Consider the following 12,913-nt stretch of genomic DNA (forward strand, 5'->3'; position numbering starts at 1 on the left):
GATGGGAATCAGAATCTACTGTTTAAATAAGCTCTATCTCAGCAAATTCACATTGCTGCACAGATAAAAAGCTGTGCTACCCAAAAGTGAATGTATATCACCTGTGTTTGCCTGATGGTTATAAATCAAACCTTGTAGTCGATAGCATTATCTAAAACTCTCTATGGGAGTACATTGTAATCACTGCTGTGCACTAGTAATTCGCTTACCTTTGATCTCTGTATTGGGAAACAATGGGCATATGCTCTCAGTGCTGCCAAAAAAATTTAGGCACTGGTTCATCTTTAACAGTATGATTGTCAAAGACCTCGGCTTCAGCTTCAGACTTGCTGTTTAACTATCACTGGCGAAATATGAATGTGCATTACACAAAGAAATGACTGGAGGAAAAGATGTTGTGACACCTGGTTTGCGCTCACTTTATACTGTGCCAGATGGCTAAGTGATTGTGCAGTTTTGTTTTATTTTCTCCAATGTATTACTTGTGGGCGGCATTGTGGCACAGTGATCAGCACTGCTGCTTCACAGCGCCAGGGACCCGGGTTCGATTCCCGTTTTGGGTCACTGTCTGTGCGGAGTCTGCACGTTCTCCCCGTGTCTGCGTGGGTTTCCCTCTGGGTGCTCCGGTTTCCTCCCACAGTCCGAAAGGCGTGCTGGTTAGGTGCAGTGGCCATGCTAAATTCTCCCTCAGTGTACCCGAACAGGCGCCAAAGTGTGGCAACTAGGGGATTTTCACAGTAGCTTCATTGCAGTGTTAATGTAAGCTGACTTGTGACACTAATAAATAAACTTTAACTTTTGTTAAATCTCAAAAGGTGAATTCCTGTTGGGCCAATTAGAAGAGTGTGCTCTCTTCACCTCCAGTTCCAGTTTTGGTCGCAATGTTATTGAAAGTAAAGCCTCGATATAAATATTCACGTGATTTAAAAAAGCTTCTCCCAAATCGCCTTTCAGAATGGAAATCACACAACTTGCAATGACTCTAAACAATAAAACTCGCTTTGATTACTGCCTTTGAGGTAAATATTGTATTAAGTCTTCTACAATACAAAAATAAGTGCAACCGTCACTTACCTTAGGTCCTTGTGAAAAGGAAATTACATGTATTTCACACGTAACATTTTAGATCCCAGCTTGCATCAAAAAAGTTGCTACTATGGTAACAAGTTTTTTTTTATATAAAATATTTTTTTCCGAGTGTATTTTCCCTAAACTTCTTGTCTAGAAATAATTGAACACACAACAGCGTTAATACTGAAGACAGAGAGAGAGGGGAGGAGGACAAAAGGAGAGAGCGAGGACAAGAGGGGGAGGGAAAGAAGGGTAGTGAGGGCAGGAGCAGGAGGGCAAGAGCGGGAGGAAGGACAGGAGGGGGAGCAAGGGCAAAAGAGGGAGGGAAGGTAAGAGAAGGTGAGAGAGGGCAGGAAGGGAGAGAGAGCAAGAGGGAGAGCAAGGACAGGAGGGGGAGGTGAGTGGGGGGAATGAATCATAAGAGGAAGAAGGAAGCAAGAGTGCAGAGTGGGGTGGGGGGCAGATGGGGAGTGAAGGTTTGGGATGCAAGGTTGCGGGGGGGGGGGAAGGAGGGCAGGAATGGGGGGGGGAAGAGCAAGCAGGGAGAGTGGATGAGGGGGAGGGAGGACACAGGAAAGGACACAGGGCAAGAGAGGAGCAGGGGGAGGGGGATTGAGGGCAAGGCAGGGGTAGAGAGAGAGGGGGTGGGCAGCGAGGGCAGGGGAGTTGGAGTCAGGGTGAGGGAGGGAGAGTGAGGGTAAGGGAGAGGGAGTGAGGGAAAGGGAGAGGGAGTGAGGGAAAGGGGGGGTTGAGAGAGGCAAGTGAAGGGGAGCAAGGGCAAGGGAGGGGAGCAAGGGTGTGGGAAGGGGAGTGAGGGCAAGAGAGGGGGAGGACGAGCAAGGGAGGAGTGAGAGCAAAGGAAAATAAATGGTGATGAGGACTTGAGCTCAGAAAAGGAAAGATAGGTTAAATGAGTGTGCAAAAATCTGGCAAATAGAGCATCACATGGGCAATGTGAAATTGTCCATTCTGGCAGGAAGAATAAAAAAGATACTATTTAAATGGTGAGTAATTACAGAGCTCTGAGTTGCAGAGGGATGTAGGTGTTCTGATGCATGCATCACAAGTATAGCAAGTAATAAGAAAATAAATAGCACTTCACTGTTTGTTGTAACAAGAATTGATTATGCCTCAGTTGTACAGGGCATTGGTGAGACCACATCTAGTGTATTGTGTACAGTGTTGGTCTCCGTGCTTAAGGAAAGGTGTAAATATATTGGAAGCAATTCAGAGAAAATTTAGAATCATAGTCACAAGGGGTGGTCTTACCTAAGTGCTGAATGAGCGTAAAAACGGGAGAGAATTACACCCATTTTTTGGGCAAACTCTTAAACAGTATCTTATGCCACTTAGTGCAATAAAAGAGACAAAGTGTGATTCACACCAGGAGGGGGAGTGGACAGAGTCTATTCTCGCCAGGAAGCCGGCTGCTGACTGCAAGGGGCGCTATTGCGCATGTCTTTTGATCTCTCGGTCTTCTGTTGTACAAATGTGCACAGAACACTGAGAGATCTGTCACCCCCCACCCCCCTCAGACATTGCCCTCCCCTGATTGCTGGCCTGCCTGGCTAATCGATGACTGCCCCTATAAACCCCCCCCCCCCCCCCCCGCCCCATGCCCGTCCCTGTCTCAATCACCCAGGGGACCTCCAGTCCCACCAGCGAGGCCATCACGACAGGCCCCCGCTGCTGGGATTATATGTAATCCTCACTGGTGAGGACCTCCACTCGTATGATGGGCCGGCAGGAGGAAAGAAGGGAGGGATTTGGGAAGGTGAAGAAATGGGAGGAAGGGAGAAAAGTGAAGGTGAAGATACAGTGGCCACCGGCCTGAATGTGGAGGGAGGACGGGAGGGTGGAGAGGGTGTAGAGGGAGGGAGCGAGAGGAAGGGAGGGGAGGAGTGGAGAGAGCGAGGGTACGGAGGGAGGGACGGTGAGGGTGTTGAGGGAGAGAGTGTAGAGAGAGTGAGAATGTAGAGGGAGGGAGAGGGTGCAGAGGAAGGAGAGGGTGCAGAGGGAGGGAGAGGTGTGGAGAGGAAAGGGTGTGGAGGGAGCGAGTGAGGAAAGGGAGTGGAGAGAGGGAAGGAGGAAAGGTGGTGCTGAGGGAGAGAGTGAGGAGAGGGAGTGCAGAGAGGGGAGGGAGGGAGTGGAGAGAGGGAAGGAGGGAAGGAGGAAGGGAGGTGCTGAGGGAGGGAGGGAGGAGAGGGAGTGGAGAGAGTGAGGAGAGGGAGTGCAGAGAGGGGAGGGAGGGAGTGGAGAGAGGGAAGGAGGAAGGGAGGTACTGAGAGAGGGGGGGGACAGTGTGGAGGGAGTGCCTTAATTGGGCGGTGATTGGTCAATGGGAGAGGAGTGGGCGGGGCTGCTGGCGGAGAAGGCGGGGCCAGTGCAGAGGGAGCAACCAATCAGGCGGAGGCTGCACTTTCCCCCCGCCGCCGCTGAAAAGTGGCGAGAATTTGTGTTTGGATTTGGAGAGGAGCGGGAGCGAGAGACAGAGTGGCAGCCCCGCGGTACCCAGCCCCGCTCAGAGCCCAGCCTCACTCAGCACAGCCCCGGCAACTCCAGCCGCGCCGCGACACTGGCTCAGCTCCGAGTGATTATTGCTCTCGATACAAGAGACCAGCCTGTAAATAAACTCCAGGATGAGGGGTAAGTCAGTGACTGCGGGGCGAGGAAATGAGGGCGGTTTAAATCAATAGAAACTTTTTCCATTCTGTGTGTTGGAGGCGAGTTTGTGGTTTATTATTGCTCTTCCCAAAGTGCAGAGAATGTTTCAAACCTTTGGGTGGAATCCTGTAATCTCGGTGATAAATAATGAGGATTAAGTTTGAAGTCCCGACCTTTAGTCCACGGCTCCTCCGCTCTGAGTGAGGCTGAATTTGTTGAAATGTTCTCACTCTCAGTCTGGGTTCTGGAATGAGCTGTGTGCTGTCAGCCTTTGATCTCTTAGCTAAATTGCCCCTTTTCTAACCCGTTTGTATTTCAGTCAGTCCTGATCCAGTCTCATTTCTTCCCCATGTGTATATAATCCGAATCCAGTCTATATATTCCATTTCCATGTGTATATAATCCGGATCCAGTCTATACATTCCATTTGTATGTGTATATAACCCTGATCCAGTCTATATATTCCATTTGTATGTGTATATAATCCTGATCCAGTCTATATATTCCATTTGTATGTGTATATAATCCTGATCCAGCCTATATATGTATTTCCATCTGTATATAATCCTGATCCAGTCTATATATTTATTTCCATGTGTATATAATCCTGATCCAGTCTATATATTCCATTTCCATGTGTATATAATCTGAATCCAGTCTATACATTCCATTTGTATGTGTATATAACCCTGATCCAGTCTATATATTCCATTTGTATGTGTATATCATCCGGATCCAGTCTATATATTCCATTTCCATGTGTATATAATCCTGATCCAGTCTATACATTCCATTTGTATGTGTATATAACCCTGATCCAGTCTATATATTTATTTCCATGTGTATAGGGTCCTGATCCAGTCTATACATTCCATTTGCATGTGTATATAATCCGGATCCAGTCTATATATTTATTTCCATGTGTATAGGGTCCTGATCCAGTCTATATATTTATTTCCATGTGTATAGGGTCCTGATCCAGTCTATATATTTATTTCCATGTGTATAGGGTCCTGATCCAGTCTACATATTCCATTTGTTAATGTGTGTATAATCCTTCTGTTACTCTTCGCATTAAAGTGGTTCTTGCTGATTTAATATTGCATTGCCTTGCATCCTGCACCCCAGTTTGTTGAGCGCTGATTTCCAGCGTTGCTCCTATTTGAACGGCGTGGGCTACAAACTTGGTGTGTAACATTGTATGTAAAACCTGCTGGTTACAACTTTGCCTCCTCTGCAAGCACATTGCTATTTACCGATCTGCTTTTGATCTGGAACTTTTGTTTATGTGCCTGTAGGTGTGTGCTCATCCCGCGCAGCTCTCTTATTGTGTGTGTGTAAATCCGATGTTGCTCTGATCTCTGCGCACTTTGTGCAATGGTGTACTTTTTGATCGGGTTTATTTAAAATGATTATTTCAGCGTGTGCACTGCATCGAGGCATGCGGTGTGCTGATCAGCTGCCAGACTGCCAGAGCGTCCCAGTGACCTAGATCTGTCAGAGGGGATCAGTCCGAGCGAGGGTGGGGGATGAGGGGCTGGGGGTCGCTAAGTGCTTCTGTGCCTCTCAGTCCTTGTGTACATCATTGTTCAGTACACAATCAGGGCACAGACAAAGAAAAACATGCACTTGCACACTGCAAGTAATGTGTGTACTGCAGCTTTTAATACAGAGTGGAGCAAATGTCGACTTTTTTTGTAAGAAATCAAAGTTCAAGGAGATTCCACCCTCCATTCCCCCGGCTGGATATTCAAAATAATATTGATTAGCGCTGAACTTTAATAAGTAAACTACTGGTTTGAGGGGAGTCCAGTAAATTCAATCACCATACGTCGGATTCGAGTGTACAGTCGAACTTCATTTTTTGTTCATACCCAGGGAAGGTCGTTCACAAATATCATTTATTTATGTTTTATATGTATTGTACTTCTCAAAAAAGGTAGAGATTTAACCAGGCTTGATATCTCCTTGTTACAGTGTAAGAAATTAATTTTAAAACAAAACCAGAGTTTGACTTTTAGAAATAACAATCAGAATATATATATAAAAAAGAAAGCTTTACTGGATCCTGGGACATTACCTTGGTTCCTATTCTAGGAATCTTGGTCTCCTATTCTAGGTACAGACTGACCTGCCCTGTGTTTTCTTTCCTTAATGATGGTAAATGTTCAATGTAATTTATGTGGACACTTTTTTTTTGGGGGAGAAATAAGAATTTTGGGGAAATTCCTCACTTAATGTATTGTGCTATTTGTACTGTAGCTACGAGCTTTAAGCTCACAAGCGTCCACTATAAAATGGAGGGTAGGAAGAATGAAGGAGGCAGAGGACTTTGTAGGTATTGGTACACTGCCTGGGCACCTTGTGAATTTTCCCATCAGCCAGGCGGTTCTAATTATTGTCTTGACTATAGCAGTAGCATCAGGATATTGGGACGGTGTAAAATACAGGGTGCTGCCTGGTTGGCGATTTAAGCGAGTGGCTGTTATAATCCTCTGTTGGGGAGGCAGATGGAGCCCTGTTGGTTTTGACTCCATCTGACGTGCAATAGGTGTGAATAAAATTGAAATGTTAGCGAAGGAAAGGCTCTAATTAGATTTCCGGGAGTGAAAGCATTAAGCCACTTAGATAGCCATGTTATTTCAATGCTGGATTTAGTGCATTTTGATTTTTTCCATTCGATGTTTCACTCAGGGTAACAAATGATAAGCACTTTCAAAAGTGAACTGCACGTTCAAAATGTACATGTTCCATTTTATACTAGCTTCGAGACGTAGGTAAGATGGTGCAGGAGCAGAATCCTAGATTGCTGAAATTTTTATACTAGGATTTTTATCCCCTTATCCCCACCGCCCCTCCTTTACTAGTCTTTTTCTACCCGTCAGATCTTGTTCGATTGGGGAATGAATGAATCTGCTTTAGACTTCTCCACGTTAACCCTCCCCTTCCCCAAATATAAATATTACATCATTTGCAAAGTCCTTCACCTCCTGGCCTGAAAGACACCTGGCAGCGCGAAACTTATAACTTCATCAATGCCATTACCATCTCTGCCATCCCTTTGTGGTCACTAAAATCTAAATATGCCACACAATGTTGAAATTTCCCTTCCCACCTGAACAGACATGAGGAAAAAAAACTTGTATTACATTAATTGAAAAATTAATTGACCTCAAAAAAGAAATGTCTTCACATCTGATTTGAAGTGCCTCATTAAACTGAAGCCTCTTCAGTAGTATATAGCTACTCGCCTGTACAAAGTAGCACAATAGATGTCAGAATGCAGCAGTCATGTTTTTAAGATAAAATTCAAGTTGCAGAATTTGATGATTTGCGCATCAGATTTGAGGACAAATTGTCTTGATCAGAATGTCATTCCTTTCTCGACTAACATTTTCTAAAAATCTCAATGCCAGGGTTTAATCACACACAGTATTTGCTCTTCAAGTCTGTTCCATTGTGAAACTGTTCCGATTTCAAAGTTCATTGCATCAAATGCAACTGATTGACAGCTTGTAGAACCAAACATATTAAAACAAAACATCAGCGCCTTCTATAGAACCGGTCAGTACATAGCCAGGGTGGAGTCAGATTCTGTGTGAGCACCAGAATTGCACAGATGGTTAAGAGAAAAATGGAGCATTGCCATTTCATTGGTTATATAACCATACAGTCAGAATCCAGCCAAGGTTGGTCTGTTACTGATAAATTTATTGTGGAGATATTTAGCATTACACAGATGATTCCATTGGGATGATGCACTGTATTTTTCCAGTTTTCCTTTAACGGTCGGTCTACTTACAGCTTGAACCTTTTAAAAAAAAAAATCCCAACTTCTTCTGTTTTCTCGTGCTAATTAATTTCACTTTTGAATATTGAATTTAACTTGTTGACCGCGTCAGGATAAAAATAATTACCTTTTCAACGAAGGTATCAATTGCTAATGTACACTGTACCAGTGCTAACACTCAGCCTTTGGAGTTTATTTTTCTTAATTGACTATTTTTACCATAGTACAAGAACGAATACTAACTCTTGGTCCTCTGAACAAAATTTTACACCATGATAGGCTTGCTAGTGACATTGGGAGATTGTGTAGATGGACACATTATGGTAGCTTGTATTACTAAGGACTGGGAACAAGATCTGTTCCCTGACTAAAGTGAACCCTTCACTTAGTTGGGGCCCCTCTTTGACCATAACTTAGAAAAATAGCTCACTCCTGCCACAGCTGCAGCCACGAAACTAGGGTTTGGGATTTTGTCAAGATTGTTGGAAAGATATTCTTTGGAGCATGGTCAATTATCAAAAACAATGGATGCAGAGAGCTCAGCAATTGTGCTTTTTCTTGTTAAAGAGGGTTGTAAATTTGGCGGCACGGTAGCACAGTGGTTAGCACTGCTGCCTCAGAGCACTAGGGACCAGGGTTCAATTCCGGACCTGGGTGACTGACTGTCTGTCTGTGTGGAGTTTGCACGTTCTCCCGGTGTCTGCATGGGTTTCCTCTGGGTGCTCCGGTTTCCTCCCACAGTCCAAAGATGTGCGGGTTAGGTAGGTTGGCCATGTGACATTGACCGTAGTGCGTGAGGGAATTAGCAGGGTAAATATGTGGGGTTATGGGGATAGGGGTTGGGTGGGATTGTGGTCGGTGCAGACTCGATGGACCGAATGGCCTCCTTCTGCACTGTAGGATTCTATGATTCTAAATGGATGCTCGATAAGCTGAGGGGAAAATTACAGAAGCAGGTCTTTGTGATGGAACTTTGATTTGTTTGCTTATGAAATGAATCAAACTGAAGACAGTTTGACCCTCTCATAAAGCACTCAGTATGGCAGAAGAGAAAGAATGTTCTCCGTGAAAAAAGACATTTGCAAAAGTACTGTACCAAGAGTAGTAGCATTGGCCGTGAGGAGTTATTTCTTTTGGGATATTTTCCCATCAATGTTTCGGTTCCGTACAAGCTGCAAGACATCTTGCGCAGGAATGAGTGATATCAATACCAGGATGAATTCTTCAGATGCAGCTGGCTTTGTTCTATTGCATTTGATATTCATATTAGTGTAATACCCATTTAATAAGCTTTAGGTCAGGGAAGATTGTTTTGAACAGAAATTTCTGATGTCAGATGATAAAAAGATAAGTAAACGTAGGGATCAAACATTCTTAACAGCATTTGGAAGGCCCGTGAAGGAGCTAGCACAGCATAAAAGAGATACTCTTGCATTGATGAGAAGCAAGCATCTGTCTTTGTGAATGGGAACCAAAATCTAATCTGTTCTGGCATGGACTTGCAATGTTTTTGCCGGCGATGGGAACTGTCACTCACCACTCATCCAGCCGATTCGGTAGATCATTAGCACACGAGTCATTCACGAATGGCTGACGACCCAAATCAATCTCTGGAAGGTGTTTACTAATTTATATATATTCAAAAACATGTTTTGACAGACTTGTTTATTCCAGCATCACCCTATTGAGAATGAAATCTAGATGCGGTCTGTTTTTAAATGTATTTTGAAATCTTTCTAATATTTGAGTTCAGTGCTTTTTTAAAAAAAAATCAAAACACGGCACATTGCTCAATGAATTTGCATTGGTGATTCGCGTAAGAATGAAGCCAAGCAATAATTGTGATTTACATTCCTCAAGCAGGTCTAGTTTCAGTTCTTTATATTGTGACTTCCTGTTTACAAATTATTAATTTGCATATATTAGAACTGAAATCCATTCCAGGAGTATTTTGTTGAGTATGTGTCGGTCAACATTGAAAAAGAACTGATTTATTTTGAACGTTTCTTGGGGCTTTTTCTCCTCTAACTCAGTGGGCGGAATTTGACAGTCTCGCTCATCCCGAAACCATGAAATCCTGCCAGGGGTCAACAGACCTTCCCATTGTCCGCCCCTCGCCCGCTCCCATTCCCGCGGGGCGGTAAAATTCCAGCCAGTATGTCATTCGACGCTCAGCTAATTTTAATTCTATAGGTCTAATCGCTTTAGCGGCATTAATCTCTCGCACTTGTACTGAAAAGATCAACACAAAATGTTTTAAATTTAATAAACAGCGTGCCACGAAATTCAATAAATTCTGCTCCTTTTATCATCAAAGTGTATATTTTGTATTACCAAAACGTTTTGGGTAATTCATTGTAATCAGAATGTATAGTTCTCACCGTAAAGTTACCATGTGTTTAATAGCTGGTGCCTAATTAGCAAAATAAATGGTTTTTCTGGAAAGACGTCTTATTTGGAAGGTACAGTTCCTGCATTCTGCATGAAAGCAAGTAATAAAGAAGTTATTTGTAATAGCACATGGGATTCAATTACAGGGTACAGAATATAAAACTGGATAGTTGAAAGAAAGACTTGGATTTATTTAGCATTCAACATAACCTCAGGACATCCCAAAGCGCTTTACAACTAATTAAGTACTTTAAAAGCTTAGTCATTGTTGCCATGTATTCAGTAAAAGATGTTAAATGTTAGCGCTTTTTAAAAAAAAATACACTATCCTGATGGGAGGCGTTTTACCTCAGTTTATTCCATGAAAGAGTTGGGGCCTGAAATTTGAACCCCCCCCCCCCGTCCAAACCCATCTATGTGTGGGAGGGAATCAGTGAGATTAAAAGTGGGAGCGTGTGTGTGTCCCCCCCCCCCCCCCCCGTCCAACCTGCCAAAAGAAACGTTGGCTCTTGTATGTATGCTAAAGCCAGTGGGTTTACAAGATGTTGCTACAATGTCTTCACTGCCCTTTGTAGAAACTTCCATTAGAGCTACTACCAGAATCTACCAGATCTTTCTGTCAGAAAAGCAGCCAGCTGAATTAAAGACAGCTGAACCGTAAAGAAACTAAAGAAACAATTGTGAAGAAGAGCCATACGGACTCGAAACGTCCACTCTATTTCTCGCTCCACAGACGCTGCCAGGCCTGCTGAGTTTCTCCAGCACTCTCTCTGTTTTTAGTTCATAAAGGATCTGCTTTGCTTTTCACAGAATAAGCGAATCTCGGCTTAATTATTTTTTTAACACAGATTTGAGACATATATTTCTAAATTTGATAAGAAAACGGCACTGTGGGCACTAATGATTGTTTCACTGCAAATCCTCTGGGGCTGAAATAAATTGTCTCATCCTGAACTGCACAATGGCCTGTTCATTTGCCAGCGAAACCAAACTGTTTTGCTGCACCTTTTTGATATTACGGCAAAATGTCTCGTTTAGTTGCTGTGTCATGTGGATTTTGGAGTCATACTTTGGATTGCCAAAGATGCGGTCAAACTCCCCAAGCTTCTCATTGAGGCTGGGTTACAGGTAAACCACCAGTTTGCCCTATGCCCGCCTGTCAGTTCCGAAAAGACATACAAATTGTGAACGTCAGCCCTGTCTTCATCTTAGAGACTTACCGTCATCACCATGACCTTATTTTCAAAAAGCACATAGGGCTGGATTTTACAGGCCCCCGCCTGGCATGTTTTTGCCAGGTGAGCAGTGGGCATGTAAAATAGGGTGAGCGCCAACCCCATCACCTGCCCACTCACCCCCAAATAATCAAGGGTCCATTGAGCTTGTTGATAAGCCAATTGACTCTCATGATATGCTGCCCACGCCACACCATGGTTGGCAGGAGCAGTCGGGCGGGAATGGTCTTTTTAAACAAGAAACTTTTTGGATGGCCTGGAATGCGCTGCCTGGGAGGGTGGGTAGAAGCGGGTTGCCTCACATCCTTTTAAAAAGTACCTGGATGAGCACTTGGCACATCATAACATTCAGGGCTATGGGCCAACTGCTGACCGATGGGATTAGGTGGGAGTTCAGGTGTTTCTAATGTTTTAGTGCAGACTCGATGGGCTGAAGGGCCTCTTCTGTGCTCTATGATTCTATGAAGGAGAGTGCACATTTGTGCACAGGAGGGTCAGGGGGGTAGCCACCCCCCCCCCCCACGATAGTACCCGTCCTCCCTGTCTGCCCTATAAAACAGACCACCCCACCCTAGGACCCAGACTTCCCTGACTCTGGGATCCCTGGGCTACCTTCCTGGGCCTGCTCTCCATCCTGGCAGCATCCACGAATGTACACTGGGATTGCTAGAACTGCCAAGTGGCCAGGAGCTCCCGAGGGCAGGACTTCCTCCCTAGTGAGGGACGCAAGTCCCCCAGGCAGCCAATTTAGCCTACCCCACAGTGAATGCGGGGCAACTGACCTGGAGCAATTTGGCTCCACACCAAGTTTGCTTCCTGGAGTGGAGGGTGAAACCTCCCCCTCCCATTAGTATAATGCCACCCGTTGTCCTTTTATAAGGGAAAATTATGGAACAGATGCAAGCCAATTGATCATAGAATCCCTACAGTGCAGAAAGAGGCCATTCGGTCCATTGAGTCTACACCAACAACAATCCCACCCAGGCCCTATCCCCGTAACCCCACCTATTTACCCTGCTAATCCCCCTGACACTAAGGGGCAAATTAGCATGGCCAAACCACCTAATCCGCACATCTTTGGACTGTGGGAGGAAACTGGAGCACCCAGAGGAAACCCACGCAGACACTGGGAGAACGTGGCAACTCTACACAGACAGACAGTCACCCAAGACCAGAATTGAACCCTGGTCCCTGGCGCTGTGAGGCAGCAGTGCTAACCACTGTGTCACCGTGCCATACAGATGCAAATGTTTTAAGTTGTTGAGTGATGATACGTGCAAGTAGTGACCTATTGACACTTACGCAGATAATTTGTTGATGGGACTAAGAACATAATAAAATGTCAGGCAGGAAATAACTTGACCATGATCATGATATCTATCAGGAGCCATAGCAACTGCTGGGAGGGGTGAAAAAGTAGATAAAAATCCAAGGGCAGTTTTGGTGAAGTGAGTGAATGGATGGGGGGGAAGATGGAAATTTTATTTCCTCTCCAACCCTATCCCTGGCAATCAAAATAAGTCCCAACAGATCACATTTATTGCAAGTTAGATTAGTTGGCACTTGCCTCTTGTATCACAAGGCCTTTGCCTCAACCTCAGACTAGTTTTCTCCAGAACGGAAACTGTGCTTGATCCAAAAGTCAGTGATTCTCTAAGAAGAGAATAACCACCTATCTGACCTAGTTCTGCCCTTGTAACCTGTCCAATCTGTCTCATTGAAATGATTTTGTCATTTATGGATGCAATCTAGTCCCTTCATT

At 44.5% G+C, this 12,913-nt stretch overlaps 1 protein-coding gene across 1 annotated transcript in view; it reads left to right on the forward strand.

Annotated features, from left to right (window-relative positions):
- Positions 1-3,538: 3,538 nt before the first annotated feature.
- LOC144479736 (nuclear receptor ROR-beta-like) overlaps positions 3,539-12,913 on the forward strand; it is a 91,805-nt gene continuing 82,430 nt past the window's right edge. Inside the window, exon 1 of the mRNA XM_078198767.1 lies at positions 3,539-3,717. Coding sequence (XP_078054893.1) covers positions 3,711-3,717 — 7 coding nt within the window. The 5' untranslated portion in view covers positions 3,539-3,710. The remainder of the gene's footprint in view (positions 3,718-12,913) is intronic.

Source organism: Mustelus asterias, chromosome 26 (genome assembly GCF_964213995.1).
Source record: "Mustelus asterias chromosome 26, sMusAst1.hap1.1, whole genome shotgun sequence".
In the NCBI taxonomy this organism is placed as follows: domain Eukaryota; kingdom Metazoa; phylum Chordata; class Chondrichthyes; order Carcharhiniformes; family Triakidae; genus Mustelus; species Mustelus asterias.